This window comes from Rhipicephalus sanguineus, chromosome 4 (genome assembly GCF_013339695.2).
Source record: "Rhipicephalus sanguineus isolate Rsan-2018 chromosome 4, BIME_Rsan_1.4, whole genome shotgun sequence".
NCBI classification, from domain to species: domain Eukaryota; kingdom Metazoa; phylum Arthropoda; class Arachnida; order Ixodida; family Ixodidae; genus Rhipicephalus; species Rhipicephalus sanguineus.
The window spans coordinates 109319814-109333031 of record NC_051179.1 but is presented as its reverse complement, the minus strand read 5'-3'; the positions used below and the strand labels follow the sequence as shown (position 1 = coordinate 109333031).

Here is a 13218-nt window from a genome sequence, read left to right as displayed (position 1 = left end):
ACGTGATGCACATATGATGTGTATTGGCGGATTGTTTATGTAAACGCACTTTAGATTTCGTACGCTGCCCCTGGATGCAACTTCTTTCCTTTCCCATTATGTGCAGCATTGAACAATTCAAATAGGAACAAGGTAAAGCTAACAAGACGCGTTCTTTCGTTTTTGACTTCACAAGCGCACGAAATTGCCAGCATAATTTCTTATTGCACCCGCCACTGTAGTCTAGTGGTTATGGTGCTCGGCTGCTGACCCGCAGATCGCGGGATCGTATCCCGGCCGAAGCGGCCGCATTTTCGATGGGGGCGAAAATGCTAGAGGCCCGTGTGCTTAGATTTAGGTGCACGTTAAAGAACCCCAGGTGGTCGAAATTTCTGGAGCCCCCCACCACGGTGTTCCTCACAATCATGTCGTTGTTTTGGGACGCTAAACTCAAACAATTAGTGCGATTTCTGATTGCATGCCTATTGTGAAGCGTATCTGGAAACCTAATGGACTGATGGTGCGAGATAACGTACCCTCCAGTTATCGCATGCGAAAGCTCTTCTAATTCGAAATTTCGTGTTCGCGTTTCGTTTGTCCATGACTGTACGTCATACGTATATATATGCACGCATGAGCGCTGTCACGTGTCTTTTCATATTTTAAAGAGTGCGACAGCGGAACTTCCGGTCGCCGTCACCTGTAGAGGAACGTCAAGTTTGACGTCATACCTCGCGTAAAATTTGAACGAAAGTTAGGGTTACGCCAGGCGTTCTACAAGTATCGATATTTGCCCGTGTCACTGGGGAAGGGGAGGGGGGGCTACGCCGTGCTGCTTCGCGTTTGTCACTACTTTGCCACGATCGCCCCTGCCAGAGCTAGATTCGAAAGCGACGTGCCGCTCTACTAGTGACGTCACGCGGGACGTCCCTGCTTAGGTCAGACACAACGTTCATGTTGTGTGCAACAAAGAAACGAGCCCTCAAAATCCTCTTCCTTCATTGAGCTCAGATCAGGCCACTTACCCGCATGTGACGGCGGCCCCGAAGTTCCGCTACGGCGCTCCTTAGGATGTGGATACACGGCGTTGTGACTCCGCCGCGGGTGAATAAGTTTTGAGAATGTACGTTCTGTTTAGAAATGCATGTTCTATCTAATAAAATACTACGGCAGCTTCCCACTAGTGGTGCCGAGCCTGACGTCAGAGCACAGCTGGGCGGCCTTCCTTGTTTCTCTTTACTTTTCTCTTTCTCTGTGTTCTTGTATCTCTTTTTTTTATCTATTTATTTCTATTTCATTCTTTCTCTATCTGTTTCTTTCTCTTTCTCGCTTTTTCTACCTTTATTTCTATCTCTCTCTCTCTCTCTCTCTCTGCTTAATTTTCTCTCTTTATTTCTCTTTCTATCTTGCTCTCTGTCTTTTCTCTCTCTTTTGGTGCCTTTTTCTCCGTTTCTGTGGATTTTTTGTATGTCGTGTTCGTTTCTTTCTATCTCTTTCGTTCTCTCTCTGCGTACGTTTTTCTGTCTTTTTATCTTTGCCCCCTTTATTTCTATTTTTCTCCCTCTCTCTCTCTTTCACGTTTTCGTTCGACACTCTCACCCGCTGTAGCGATAGTGGGGCTTGCCCAATTAGTGTGGCGCGTACCCACCTGAGGAGTTTCGGCCGATGGAGCACAAGTTACCGATAGCTTAAATATCCTCGCTGGAAAGAGAATGAAGAGAGCGCGTGCCGGTTCATGATGATGATAGTTTTTTCACGACAGATTGCACGTTACCGACAGCCTAAACAGCTTGGCTGTTAAAAGATGCTTTAGAAGATGGTTAGTCTCCCTTGGTGGGGTGGAGTTGTGAAAATAAACCCAGCATGTAAAAACGTGTGGGTTCGGAAGGATGCTACGCGGAGAGGAATAGGAACTGCATATTGGGCGAACTGAATTCTTCATAAAGTGAGAGCTGTGCACCGGCATCGTTATTTGGCCGCTCGAGCGGTCAAATGTCGCTGCACAGCAAATTTACTAAATAATAATGAATAGCAGAGGTATAGTTAAGAAACAAGTAAACAGGAAGCACTAACTTCCAACGACGTTTTCTCTAGAAAAGAACGTTCATTGCACATTAAACGACGTCGCATGACCGCGCAAATCTCTTTTTCAGGGAATCAGTACCTCTACCAGACGACTGGCTGATTTACTGAAAAACATTTATTTACATATGTTATTTAAAGGGAGGTGGGAGGGAGCGGTGCTTAAGGGGCCGCCCCGTACAAACACCAGGTGGGCTCCCTCTTACGGGAGCCCATTAGCGTTGGCCGCGGCCCGGGCCCTCTCGACCAAGGCCCGTTGGGCCGTGAGGTCAGAGCAGAGGCGTAGGCAGATATTTTTTTCTGGGGGAACATCTCCTTGATTTGAAGTGGGGGCGGGGAGGCTCTCTATGCCATAGCAAAAAAAAAAAAATTTCGGGGGGACCACGGGCCCGGTGTGACCCCGCCCCCTGGCTACGCCACTGGGTCAGAGTAGCCGAGCAGGGCCGCCTCCCAGTCTTCCCGCGAAGGGTTGTGTAGTTGACAAATGTTGACAAATGTTCACTTTGACGTTTCATTAAAAATGTTTCAAAAAGAAGCAAAGAAATATTTACTGGACTCTGGTTTTGTATATCATATTTCATTGTTGTGCGCTCAATAACTCCTTTTTTGTACACTTGCAAATGCAGCTGATTTATGCATTTATTTTATTATATTTTCAGTTATATTTTTGTGTTAACTGAAGTCGCACTGTACAAGGGAGCCGAGGCCTTTGTCAGGCATTGAGCCTTTAGCCCCGGCTTCCTCCTTTGTTTCAAAGGAAAATAAAACTTCACTTCACATTCCCCGCACGCGTTCTGATCTGGGAGCGCCCGGTGTTTAGGCGTGACCGCTACAACGTTGACGCAGGCTAGCCAATACAAGCTTCGCTCGACAAATGGAGGCGGTGCCGCTGACAACGCGCACTCACGCACAGCAGACACGCGAAGAAACCCCGAGAATCTTTAAAGTGAGTTACATATGTGGAAACTCAGAACTCGCCAGAAAGACCAACATATGTAACCTCTCTTATTTTCTTAGAGTAGACACTAGATGTTTCGAAGCGATTTATGCGTGATGTTAATGGTCAACGATACTGCGATGAAGTTTCTTTAAAACTGATCCTCCTCGTTTTCCTGACGTCGAAATCTAAGAGGAGACGTTTGAGCGGGCAAAGAATGAAACTGTATGATTAAAAAAAAAATTCAGGTCGCGCTCGAGAAACCCAAAGGAAATTGCGGTCACGCGCGTGGCCGGGTCTTTATCGCAAATTTTAACAAACTGAACTCTATTGAATGCTGATTTTTTTTTTAATTAGTTTTTCAACAATGTATATTCACAATGACATACTTCGAGATGATAGCAATCATTAACACTGTTCCTCAGGAAGGATACTGCTTCTACGGCTATTTCAATCCTCTCAACACATCTTTTCGCTATTTATTAAAACCATATATTGTGTAATGAAGAGAAAAGAGACATCGCCCGTTCCTGGGCCTGCTGTTCTTATTCTGATCTTCGTCCTTGTCTTCCTCGCGCCAACCGAGCATCAGGCCCAAGCTACGTTGGCACTCATCATCATCACACACACACACACACACACACACACACACACATATATATATATATATATATATATATATATATATATATATATATATATATATATATATATATATATATATATATATATATATATAGTACACACAAATATTGAATATTGTAAGCAGTTCTCGTTTGCGGAAATGGTCCATGTGGCTCATGAATGCTTCGCGTCATTGCGGCAGACTATAACTGCACAGCGAGAAATTCCTGGTCTTAAAAAGAAAGTTTGCGAAATTATGACAAATAGAGATACTTAAAGGGCTCCTAAACCACCCAGAGGCCGACCTTTAGCTGTCGTGCTGCATTTGTGCACGAGAATTTAGCACGCACGCAGCCGCGGAAATTTTTCGAAATGGTGCCCTAATAGCGGAGCTACGCGCGTTTGATGACCCAAAAGCGGCCCCCCTCGCTTCGCTCTTTCCTTCGCTTTGCTCCGTTCGTGGGCTCGTCTCTCCTCCTGTCCGAGTGCTCCTCACCGCCTTGCGAAGGGGAAGAGCGGCGAGTGAGCGTGCCTGCGTGCAGAGAAGTTCTTTTTCATAGATGACATGACGAGACGCGAACGTTGACGCCACGGCCAACTCTGGGGACTACCGAAAGGCCCGGGGAGGAGAATGGATTGCTTCTTGCAATCTGTGGAGCGCCCGTGGCTCATAGCCCTGCAGCGTGTGGCACAGTTGATCGAGACGGAATTCTGAGCTCGATGGACGCGTTCACTTGAAACGGTAAAAAAAAATGGCGGAGGTGGTTTATGGGCCTGTTAGCATCGTATGAAATTAAATAAGTATCGATCAATTTTTTTTACTTACAGCAACGATTATGTAATCGGGCAAGCAACTTTTAAAATTGTTTGCTCGTCGTATTGTCATATCTCCAATCGGTTGAGTTTTTACCAGTCACCCTAAGGGGTGGCACTTCTCCGGATCTTTAAATAAAGTTCTCCGTACCGTATCTCCATGTCAAAATCTCTAAAGCAGCCCACGAACATTACACCAAGGATTCAATCCCGGCGTTATCGCGGCTTAAAACGCTCTTATCACAACGTCCGTGCAAGAGAGATAAAACATTTAAAACTGCAGATGGTGGCTTAACGGAATCCCGGAGTACCGCCAGAAACAGCGCTACGTGACGCTGAAGCAATGATGGATATGATAATGATGATAATCACGATGTCGATCCTCTATGACTGTTTTATCGTGCGTCATGTTGTTTCCTGTGTTTTCGCCCGCCATAGAATATTGCTTGAATTTCCGGCAAGTCATCCATAGATAAGTTTAACTTTATCGACTTCGAATCTGCTGAAGGTTCTTAAATATCAGCTGTGCGCCAGCCGCAGGTTCAATCTAGCAGAGATGGCGAAGTTGAGTGAAGAAAACGGAAGGTTGCGCTGCGACGGGTGCCCTTAGTGGTACGCTTTTGCTTATGTTTAACTCTTAATTGTGTGAACTGAACGCTTGGTAACTGCCCAGCCGTCGTCTGGCCTATATACGCATTACACTGCCGGCCTAGTTTCACTTCCTCCGCTTAATGCCAACGATGGAAAACGCAAATGAGGCCGGCAGCGAATTAGATGAAGTGACGAAATTAAGAAGTTCACAGCCATACTGTGGAATCAGTTGACACAAGATAAGATAAATTCTAGATCATTTGGAGACGCCTTCCTCCTGCAGTTGACATAAAGTAGGCTGATATTGATGATGATGACTACTACACTGAATCACTTTCCGCTGTTGTGTGACACCTAACGCACTCTTTCTCTTTTGCCATCATATCTCCATCGGGGTTATCGCCTCCCCCTAGGCGGCCAAAACACCTGTAGATGTTTCGTGCAGAAGCATAGCCAGATGAATGGATCGAAGAACTATCCTGGTTCATGTGGTCGCGCTAGTTTCCTAGCCTGAAGCGGGTCGCTCCCACGGTGGGAATGTAACGCCTAGCCTTTCAGCCGCTGACTTTGCTTTGTGGGGGGAAGGGTTGGGAGGGCGGGAGGAGGTTCGATCCCTTTATGTGTGTTCGTGCTTTCGTTAGCGTGTGTGCGCGTATATATACATATACAAAATGTAAAAATGTTGCAGGGGGTAAACCACCTCATTGACTATACCACCTGTTTCGGGGCCACAAAAATGACAAAAGGGAGCTCAGAAAATGGTTTAATTGAGTCACAGGAAGCTTCCACAGTAGCGTAACCGTCCGAGCTCCAAGGCCAAGGAATCAAGGAATAAAACGACGTTGTGAACTAATGTAGCGCGGCTGCCTTGTCTAATATAGCCCGTTATACTTGTGTTACGCGCCCCGCGAGGTACTTTCATTTATATTTTTCTTTTTCTTTTTTACCACACAGTGACTAAAGTCTCGTCTAATAGGAAATGTTCATGAGCGGCCTTACATGTTGTTTCATCGCAATCGCTACTTCAACCTTAAGAACATACGCTTACGCTTGGTGACGGTACACCGTTAATGGAGGACACTAGATTCTACCCGAGATATCTTCGTGCGCACGCAGTGCAAATACACGAGCTCGCTTTTATTTTGCTTTTGTTTGTCTTCTTCATCGAAATGCGCCTGCCGCGACCGGGAGCTGAACCAACGACCTCGCGCCCAACCGCTCAACGTTCTATACCCAGGATCGTTCAAGTAAATATCTCCCCCCCCCCCCCCCACCACCCTAACTCATTAGAATGAATAACTCTTTTAACGTATATGTGACGGGAAAAATATCAGAAGAAGCGATGATGCCGAGATATATCGTAGACAGTCCAGTGATCTAGAACGAGCGATAACAGTCAAGAAAGGGACAGCATGTATCAAGATAGTCTTCAAACGCTTCGCTTTTTATCAATCAGGGGAACCACAATAAAAACGATCTTTAAAGCTTAAAATTGCACATCTCATCAAACAGATATGCGGCTTTATAAAGCGAAGCCATTTGAAGGATACGCAGAGGGAGATCTTTCCTATTTTTTTTTTTTGCCTTTCTAATCAAACGAGTCAAAAGCGATGTTATCGTGCATAGTGTAATATAGAGAGTTAGTCAGAGGAGCCAAGGGACATTGAGGGATGCGTTATAAAAAGCCGTTTCGATCTGCTCGAAGAGCATTTGGCCCTCGTCCGCGCGCAGCGGACACGCTAACCGGAGTGCGCGCCTCGCAAGAGCCGATCCACGGAGCAAGATGTTCACCAAGGCGCAGGCCCTGGCCGTGACGCAGATGCTGGCCGTGATGTTTTCCAAGCTGCCCGCGCAGGAAGACTACTACGACTTCAGGGAACTGTCGGAGACGTACGACTTCATCATCGGTGAGTCCTCCTTCGAGTTGTATGGTATAAATTGTTTCGCGGGCTGCAGCCCGTTCACCGATCGGAAACACGCAAAGTGAGAATGAACTCAAATGTCACAAAAAAAAGAGAAGCTAACTCACTTCTGGGCAAGCTTTTATGGCCGCATCAATATTTCTTTTTGGTGAACAGCAGATTCACAGCCTATCGGCTTCAGCTCTTGAATTAATTTTTAGTAAATTATCAATTATGACGTCCCCGCCACCGCCTGTGTAATATTCCAGCGACTGTGTAATTTTCGCTGCAGAGTACCGTTGCTGAACACAACCTGCCTTTGCTTTTTCGTGCGCCATCGAGACTGACGACCCTTACGGGTTAATTACTGGACGCGTTTGTCTCTGAAATCCGCCGTGTGTTTCGTATTGTGGTGCGCTGTTTTGAATCGTCGTCCGCTCAAAGCTTCGTTTACATTTGAAACATTTGGTTGGTCGTCTTCGATCGCTCCGTACGGATGGCTGATCGATACTCGGGGCTCTAAAGACATTCCACGGATTATTTCAGATCATCGCGATCCAGCTCAGAGCGCTCCAACTCCTGCATTCTACCTCGTGACAGATGTGGCCACGTGATTATGCAGCTTCTGTTATTAGCGTGACGTCAGCCAGGCGGTATCACGGTGGTGGCAGAGACGAAGCGGATCGCGGAGTGGTTGAGATCTGCACAGCCAGGTGCCACTACTCTTCCAGCCATTCTAATTTTATTCTCCTGTAAGCAACCTGCAAAAGCCAAGAAGTATGCGGACATACAAAAAATATTTGAGAGCGATCACTGATAAGCGTAAACTCGGGCAATGTGGTTGTGTCTTCACGGGTGGAGTTACAGCCGCATACGCGTGAACCCTGGCGCTGATAGGATATAGCGAGATCCTCTGCACCGACGAGCTTAGATTCCAAAACAATGTGGCAGCTTTAGAAGTCACTAATCGCTAGATTTGCAGCATACAACGTAACTAGGGCAATTCATGGTGTCCGAGAAAGGAAGCCTCGAAATAAACACTCTCGCGCAGCTCACGTCAACGCGCATCACGCTGTAAAGGCGCGTTCACACTGAGACATTCGGCGGCCAGAGCGCGCGGAATCCGCTTCGGCGGCAGCGAGATCCGCCGGAAAAGCCCATTCCGCGTCGATCGATCCTGGACCGATTTTTGCGGCAGCTGCCGCCGGATCCTTCACTGCGAACCAATCGGAACGCGAGTCGAACATTCGAAAAATGGCGGCGCGCTTGTGATATCGCAGTCGTCGAAGCCCGCAGCAACAGCGAAGTCTTTCCTAATGATCCTGTAGCTCTCGACAACTGCCAAGTGTTGTCGCGATTAGCATCTTTGCAATACATCATCGCGATCTCGCAAAACAGGTAGCATTACCTCGGCTCGACCAAGCTTCTCGCGTCTTGCAAATCAGGACGAACCAACCACAAGTGCTTGCGTCGTTTCTTTTGTTCGGCGAATGCATGTTTATCCTCGTCAGACATCGCCAGAAAGTTGCTTTGCAGCAGGCCCAGCAGTTCCACGACCCTGCTCCTGTTTATGCGCTTCGCCATAACGAAACGCGTACACAACGCAGAGCGCGTCGATGCCAGCGTTCCTTCGCGCGAAGGGACGATGACAACTAGACGCCCTAGTTTCGGCGGTGCGGTTGCTAAGCGGTGTGAACAATGTTGACTTTCGGCGGCGCGCGAATTCCGGTCGCTGTGGCCGGCGGATTCCCCAGTGTGAATGAGCCATAACACAGGCAGACGACGCTCGCTGCCCAACGGAGGTCCAGGGACGTACACCGCACCTACCTAATCAGATCGATCGTCGGTGCTACGTATAATGAACAATGCTAGGTAGAATGGAAGCGGGAAGTTGAAAACTCGTTCGGCTGAGGCGCTGCGATCTGTGATGCATATGTTTAAAGTCTTGTAACAAATAGCACGCTTGAAGCAGAGAGCGTAAATCGGTCTGCAAATGGTCCTTAGGACTTGCTCTACCGGTTCCTCGCATTTGTGCAAAGTCGTCAAAGCCGTTTCGGGGTCTCGCGTCCTCGAGTCTTGCGCGAGACCTCACGAAACTGTAAGATCTCGGAAAAGGTCCCGTAACATCTCGCAAGGCTCCGCGCAAAAACCCAGGTAGCCTTCTCCTAGCTAGCGATGGCGTATAATCATAGTGTCATCATGTGACGTCATCATGAAGTCACAGATCATCAGAATTAGTGACGTCACAGAAAGTCATTATCGATCGATCAAACGTGAGCCGATTTCTGACGCAGTGCAACGCAACTTCAGGTGCAGAAAGCTACAGTGGAGTAGGGAGGTACATTAAACTCGCTTGAGAACCTCAAAGTAAGTTATTGCGTATCTTTCACGTTGCAGCTCATTATGTACGTCTTGCAGAATATTCGTCCCCGAGTCTGTAACGTGATGCATTACCAGGTGTGCAGTGGGCTTCGGCCTTCAAACGTTACAAAGAATGTAACAGTATGCGAGTTCTTCGGCACGTGTTTGGAACAAAAGGTGAACTACTCAGTGTCATATACTCTACAACGGGACAGCATGGTACCACGGCCGTTAAATAAAAAATTGGCCGCGTATCTGCGTGCTTCGCTGCAAATGTCGCCTAAAGACGATAGAAGAGGCGCTGCGTGAAATATGGACGCCATCTGGCAATACGTCGGGAAACACGAGTGCTGTGTTGCGGGCTGGTACTCCCGGCGCAGCGGCAGGCGAAGACCGGCGGTGACCAACGCGACCGGTGGGGACGCCGGCCAGCCCGAACACGCTGTTTGGCGCGATGCGCCGAAGGAGAAGAAACGTCCGCACTCAACGAGTACTCTCCGCACACTCTTTTATTTACACGTCGCCTGGGTAAAACAGCAATGCCAGAGCGGCGCCCCCTGTCATTCGTACAATGCAATACTGAACCGAAACCGAAACACAACATGAGCTTGTGCAGAGGGCACGGAGGAAGACAAGTTTCAGCGCAGTCGCATTTTCAGCGCAGCTTAAGAAACTAGGGTTGTAACATTGTAGGGCGAGTAGGGCCTGAAGGACCGTCACGACGAAAACCTGCCTCGTCAGTCGTATTCGCCTGGAACGTTGGTGTGGCTTCGCGTTCCCTCCTCCACTCCTGGCCTTTCCACAAAGCTACTGCCTAAGTACGAAGGCCCCTACCGCGTCCTACGTCAAGCATCCCCAGTTAACTATATGATTGAGCCTGTTCAATCATCTACGGGCCGCCGTCGTCGCGGCCGCGAGACTGTTCACGTCGATCGACTGAAGCCGCATTATGACCCACCAGCTGTACCTGTTCCTTAGGTCGCCAGGATGGCTCCTTTTCCGCGGGGGAGTGATTTGTAACATGGTACGGCGCAGACAAGAACGCCTGCGAAAGAAGAAGACGAAGACGGTGGCTGTTGGCGCTCGCGCTTGCTCGGCTTGGAGCGCTGATCGCTTCAGCTGTGGCAATCTTTTAATAAACGCGTTACTGTCTCAACGTTAAACGCATACCGTCAAGGTCTTTAAAATTGCGTATCTATGTATTTTCTGTTAAAGGAACACACCGCCTAATGCTTACCTAGTGATGTTGCGCCTCAGATATGCGTAATGTTTGCTTTTTGATCAACAATGTACACAAGTATGAACCTAGTCAGCCGTTCACGATGGCTGGCCCTTGGGCAAGTGGTTCAACTTTGGCCGAGTGGTTGAATCGAGGGACGTGCCGACAAACAGAAAGACAGACAGAAAGACAGACCAAAATTTCTGCGTTTAAGTTCCCCAAGAAAGACTATCGTCTTTAAAAAGAGGTGCGGCCTGCCGAACGCTCTTTTGCGCCGGTGACAGCGCTAGTTCTCGCTTCCACCGCCGCAGCGCTGCACGACGGTAAAGAAAACCCGCTCGCACAGGCGGCCAGCCGGCTGCGTGCATTCGTTTTAGTGGTCATTACAGTCATTACAGTCGCCTCACGTTGACCTGTGATTGCATTTCGCCTATTTATGTGCAAGACACGCCAGATGACGTATCAGTATTGTTTCCTTTGCGGTTATTGCTACTATACGCGAGAAGGACATGCTCCCATGAAGACACAGCTATAAGCATGCTGTACAGCGCCGCTGCCAAAGGATGGATGAATGTAAAACTTTATTGAACAGTCGTTCTTTTTGTTTCTTCTACTGGGAACAAAAGTGGCCCACTGCTGTTCGTTGACGTCCTCAGTCGTTTGAATGCTCTAGCTTTTGTTATCTGCGTGGACGACTTCCTCATTGCGGGGGCTTTTTTAGAGATGCGTGATTACTTTCTGCTCGTCAAAATAAACTAGCGTGACATAGAATATCTCCCACGTATATACTTGCTAAATCTGGTGTATATCTGCTTCGCATTGCACTAATAAGTGCCATTTTTAAATGACACCCGATTCAAACATGAGTTGTTACCACTGAACTACATTACTGAAACACAGTAAATCCAAACTTCTTGCCTACATATTGTACCAAAATGGCAATTTTGGCGAGTTGGCGCGTGCTCACGTCCTGAAGAAACAGCGCAGATGAAAAACGAAAACCAGAAATGGCGGAAAGACACACAGCGCTGCACACCAAACTGGAGGTTCATTGGGCTTTAACTCTCGCGTTTTAACGCGGTCTTTCACGGCAGGGCTGTGTACGCGGCCGTCCATTCCAGAGAATCCTCCCGGGTTTGACGTCATTCCACTCACCACGATTTCTGTTTCAGCAACTTCTGCACGCAAGGGATTGACAACTTCTTTTCTTGAGCTTTGGCACGATCGTCTAGTTAATATTGTTTGCCGTTCGATATGGAAGGAATAGGCAAAACACGAACAAGTTGTCTACCGTTCAATGAGGACGCGGCTAGCTTGTAAGCTAGAAAAGATGAAACTATGGTCGGCACGGCTGTCGCTCGCAGCACCTTGCACTCTACCTTGAAGTCGTACTGCTTGAAGTGAACGAAGTGAATGTACGACTTCTTCGCAGTTACCGATCTCCACCACGGCGACAGTTCTTGGGCATCGCAGTTATGGTGAAATGAACAATCACATTAAGCACTCACTGATAGAGCCAACGCAAGACCGCTAAATAAAAATCACACCATCTCCCGCTAAAGGGGACCATGAGGCGATGCGAAGCAGTGTTTCGGCATGTAGAGCCCGCGTTTCAGAGGTGGAGTGGTGAGGGGGAAGGGGAGAGGGGAAGTGGAGAGGGGGAAATGAAGGGGAGAGGGGGAAATGGAGAAGTGGAAAGGGGAGAGGGAAAGGGGAGGAGAGAGGAGGAGAGATGGGAGGGGAGAGGAGGTGTGGAGAGGGGAAGTGGAGATGGGAAGGGAAAGGGAAATGACAGGGGGAGAGGGAAGGGAGAGGTGATGTGGAGAGGGAAAGGGGAGAGAGGGAGTGGAGAGGGGAAGTGGAAAACGTTTGCGCATGCGCAGTAAGGGTGGTCACTCCGCACACCCCCACCACCGCATTGAACTCCGCTATAAGATGCTTCACATCTAAAATGCTCTTTTTTATTTAGCGGCCGTGGCCAGCGCAACAAAAAACCCGCACCTTTTCTACCTCGTAAGCAAGTGTACGGCTGCTCATTCCAGCAAAAGCGTTTGCTTGCGCTCGCCCGAGCCAACGCCCCGAGCGTTCGCTTACTAGCGGCCGCGGTTTACCGATGTGCAGCGCCCCCGCGGTAGCGTCTCAAAACTCTGCATGTCACGCGTTCCCCCATTGAAAACGCACCCATTCGGCAAGCCGCACCTCGTTTTTATTTAGCGGCCGTGATGGTACCATGGGGGCACGGGCCCCCAAAAATCGTTCATACGCTGTTTTTAGATTGAAACACTCGCAAATAATCACGCAGTCGTGAAAGCGGTTCCATTCTTACTACCGCCAGAAGAGAGCTGGCTGCTTGCCCCGTTCTTTAAGGATCCAAGCAGCAACACAGCACATGATACCCATATATATTCAAAACAACAAGTATCGCGTCATCAAAGACACAAGTTCTTTATTAAGTCACACCCTTCTATGCCCGCTTTCCCAGCATTTTGGTGTTGGCGCGCTTGTTTGTCCGACAGCTCGCCGAACAGGTGCAGCTCAGTGTTGCACGCATCTTCAGAATCGATCGATTCTGTTCGGCGCCACTTGATTCGGCAAGAGCATGCAAATGCTGCTGGTAGTTCTGGGAACTCACGATAATTATTAAAGGGGCCCTGCAACACGTTTCCAAGTAACCATCGAATGGCTTCACTAAAATAATTTATTGCCTCACG

At 48.3% G+C, this 13218-nt stretch overlaps 1 protein-coding gene across 1 annotated transcript in view; it reads left to right on the top strand.

The window, feature by feature from the left end:
- The first annotated feature begins 6809 nt into the window (after nt 1–6809).
- Nucleotides 6810–13218, top strand: part of LOC119391497 (glucose dehydrogenase [FAD, quinone]) — a 36866-nt gene continuing 30457 nt past the window's right edge. Inside the window, exon 1 of the mRNA XM_049415306.1 lies at nt 6810–6933. Coding sequence (XP_049271263.1) covers nt 6810–6933 — 124 coding nt within the window. The remainder of the gene's footprint in view (nt 6934–13218) is intronic.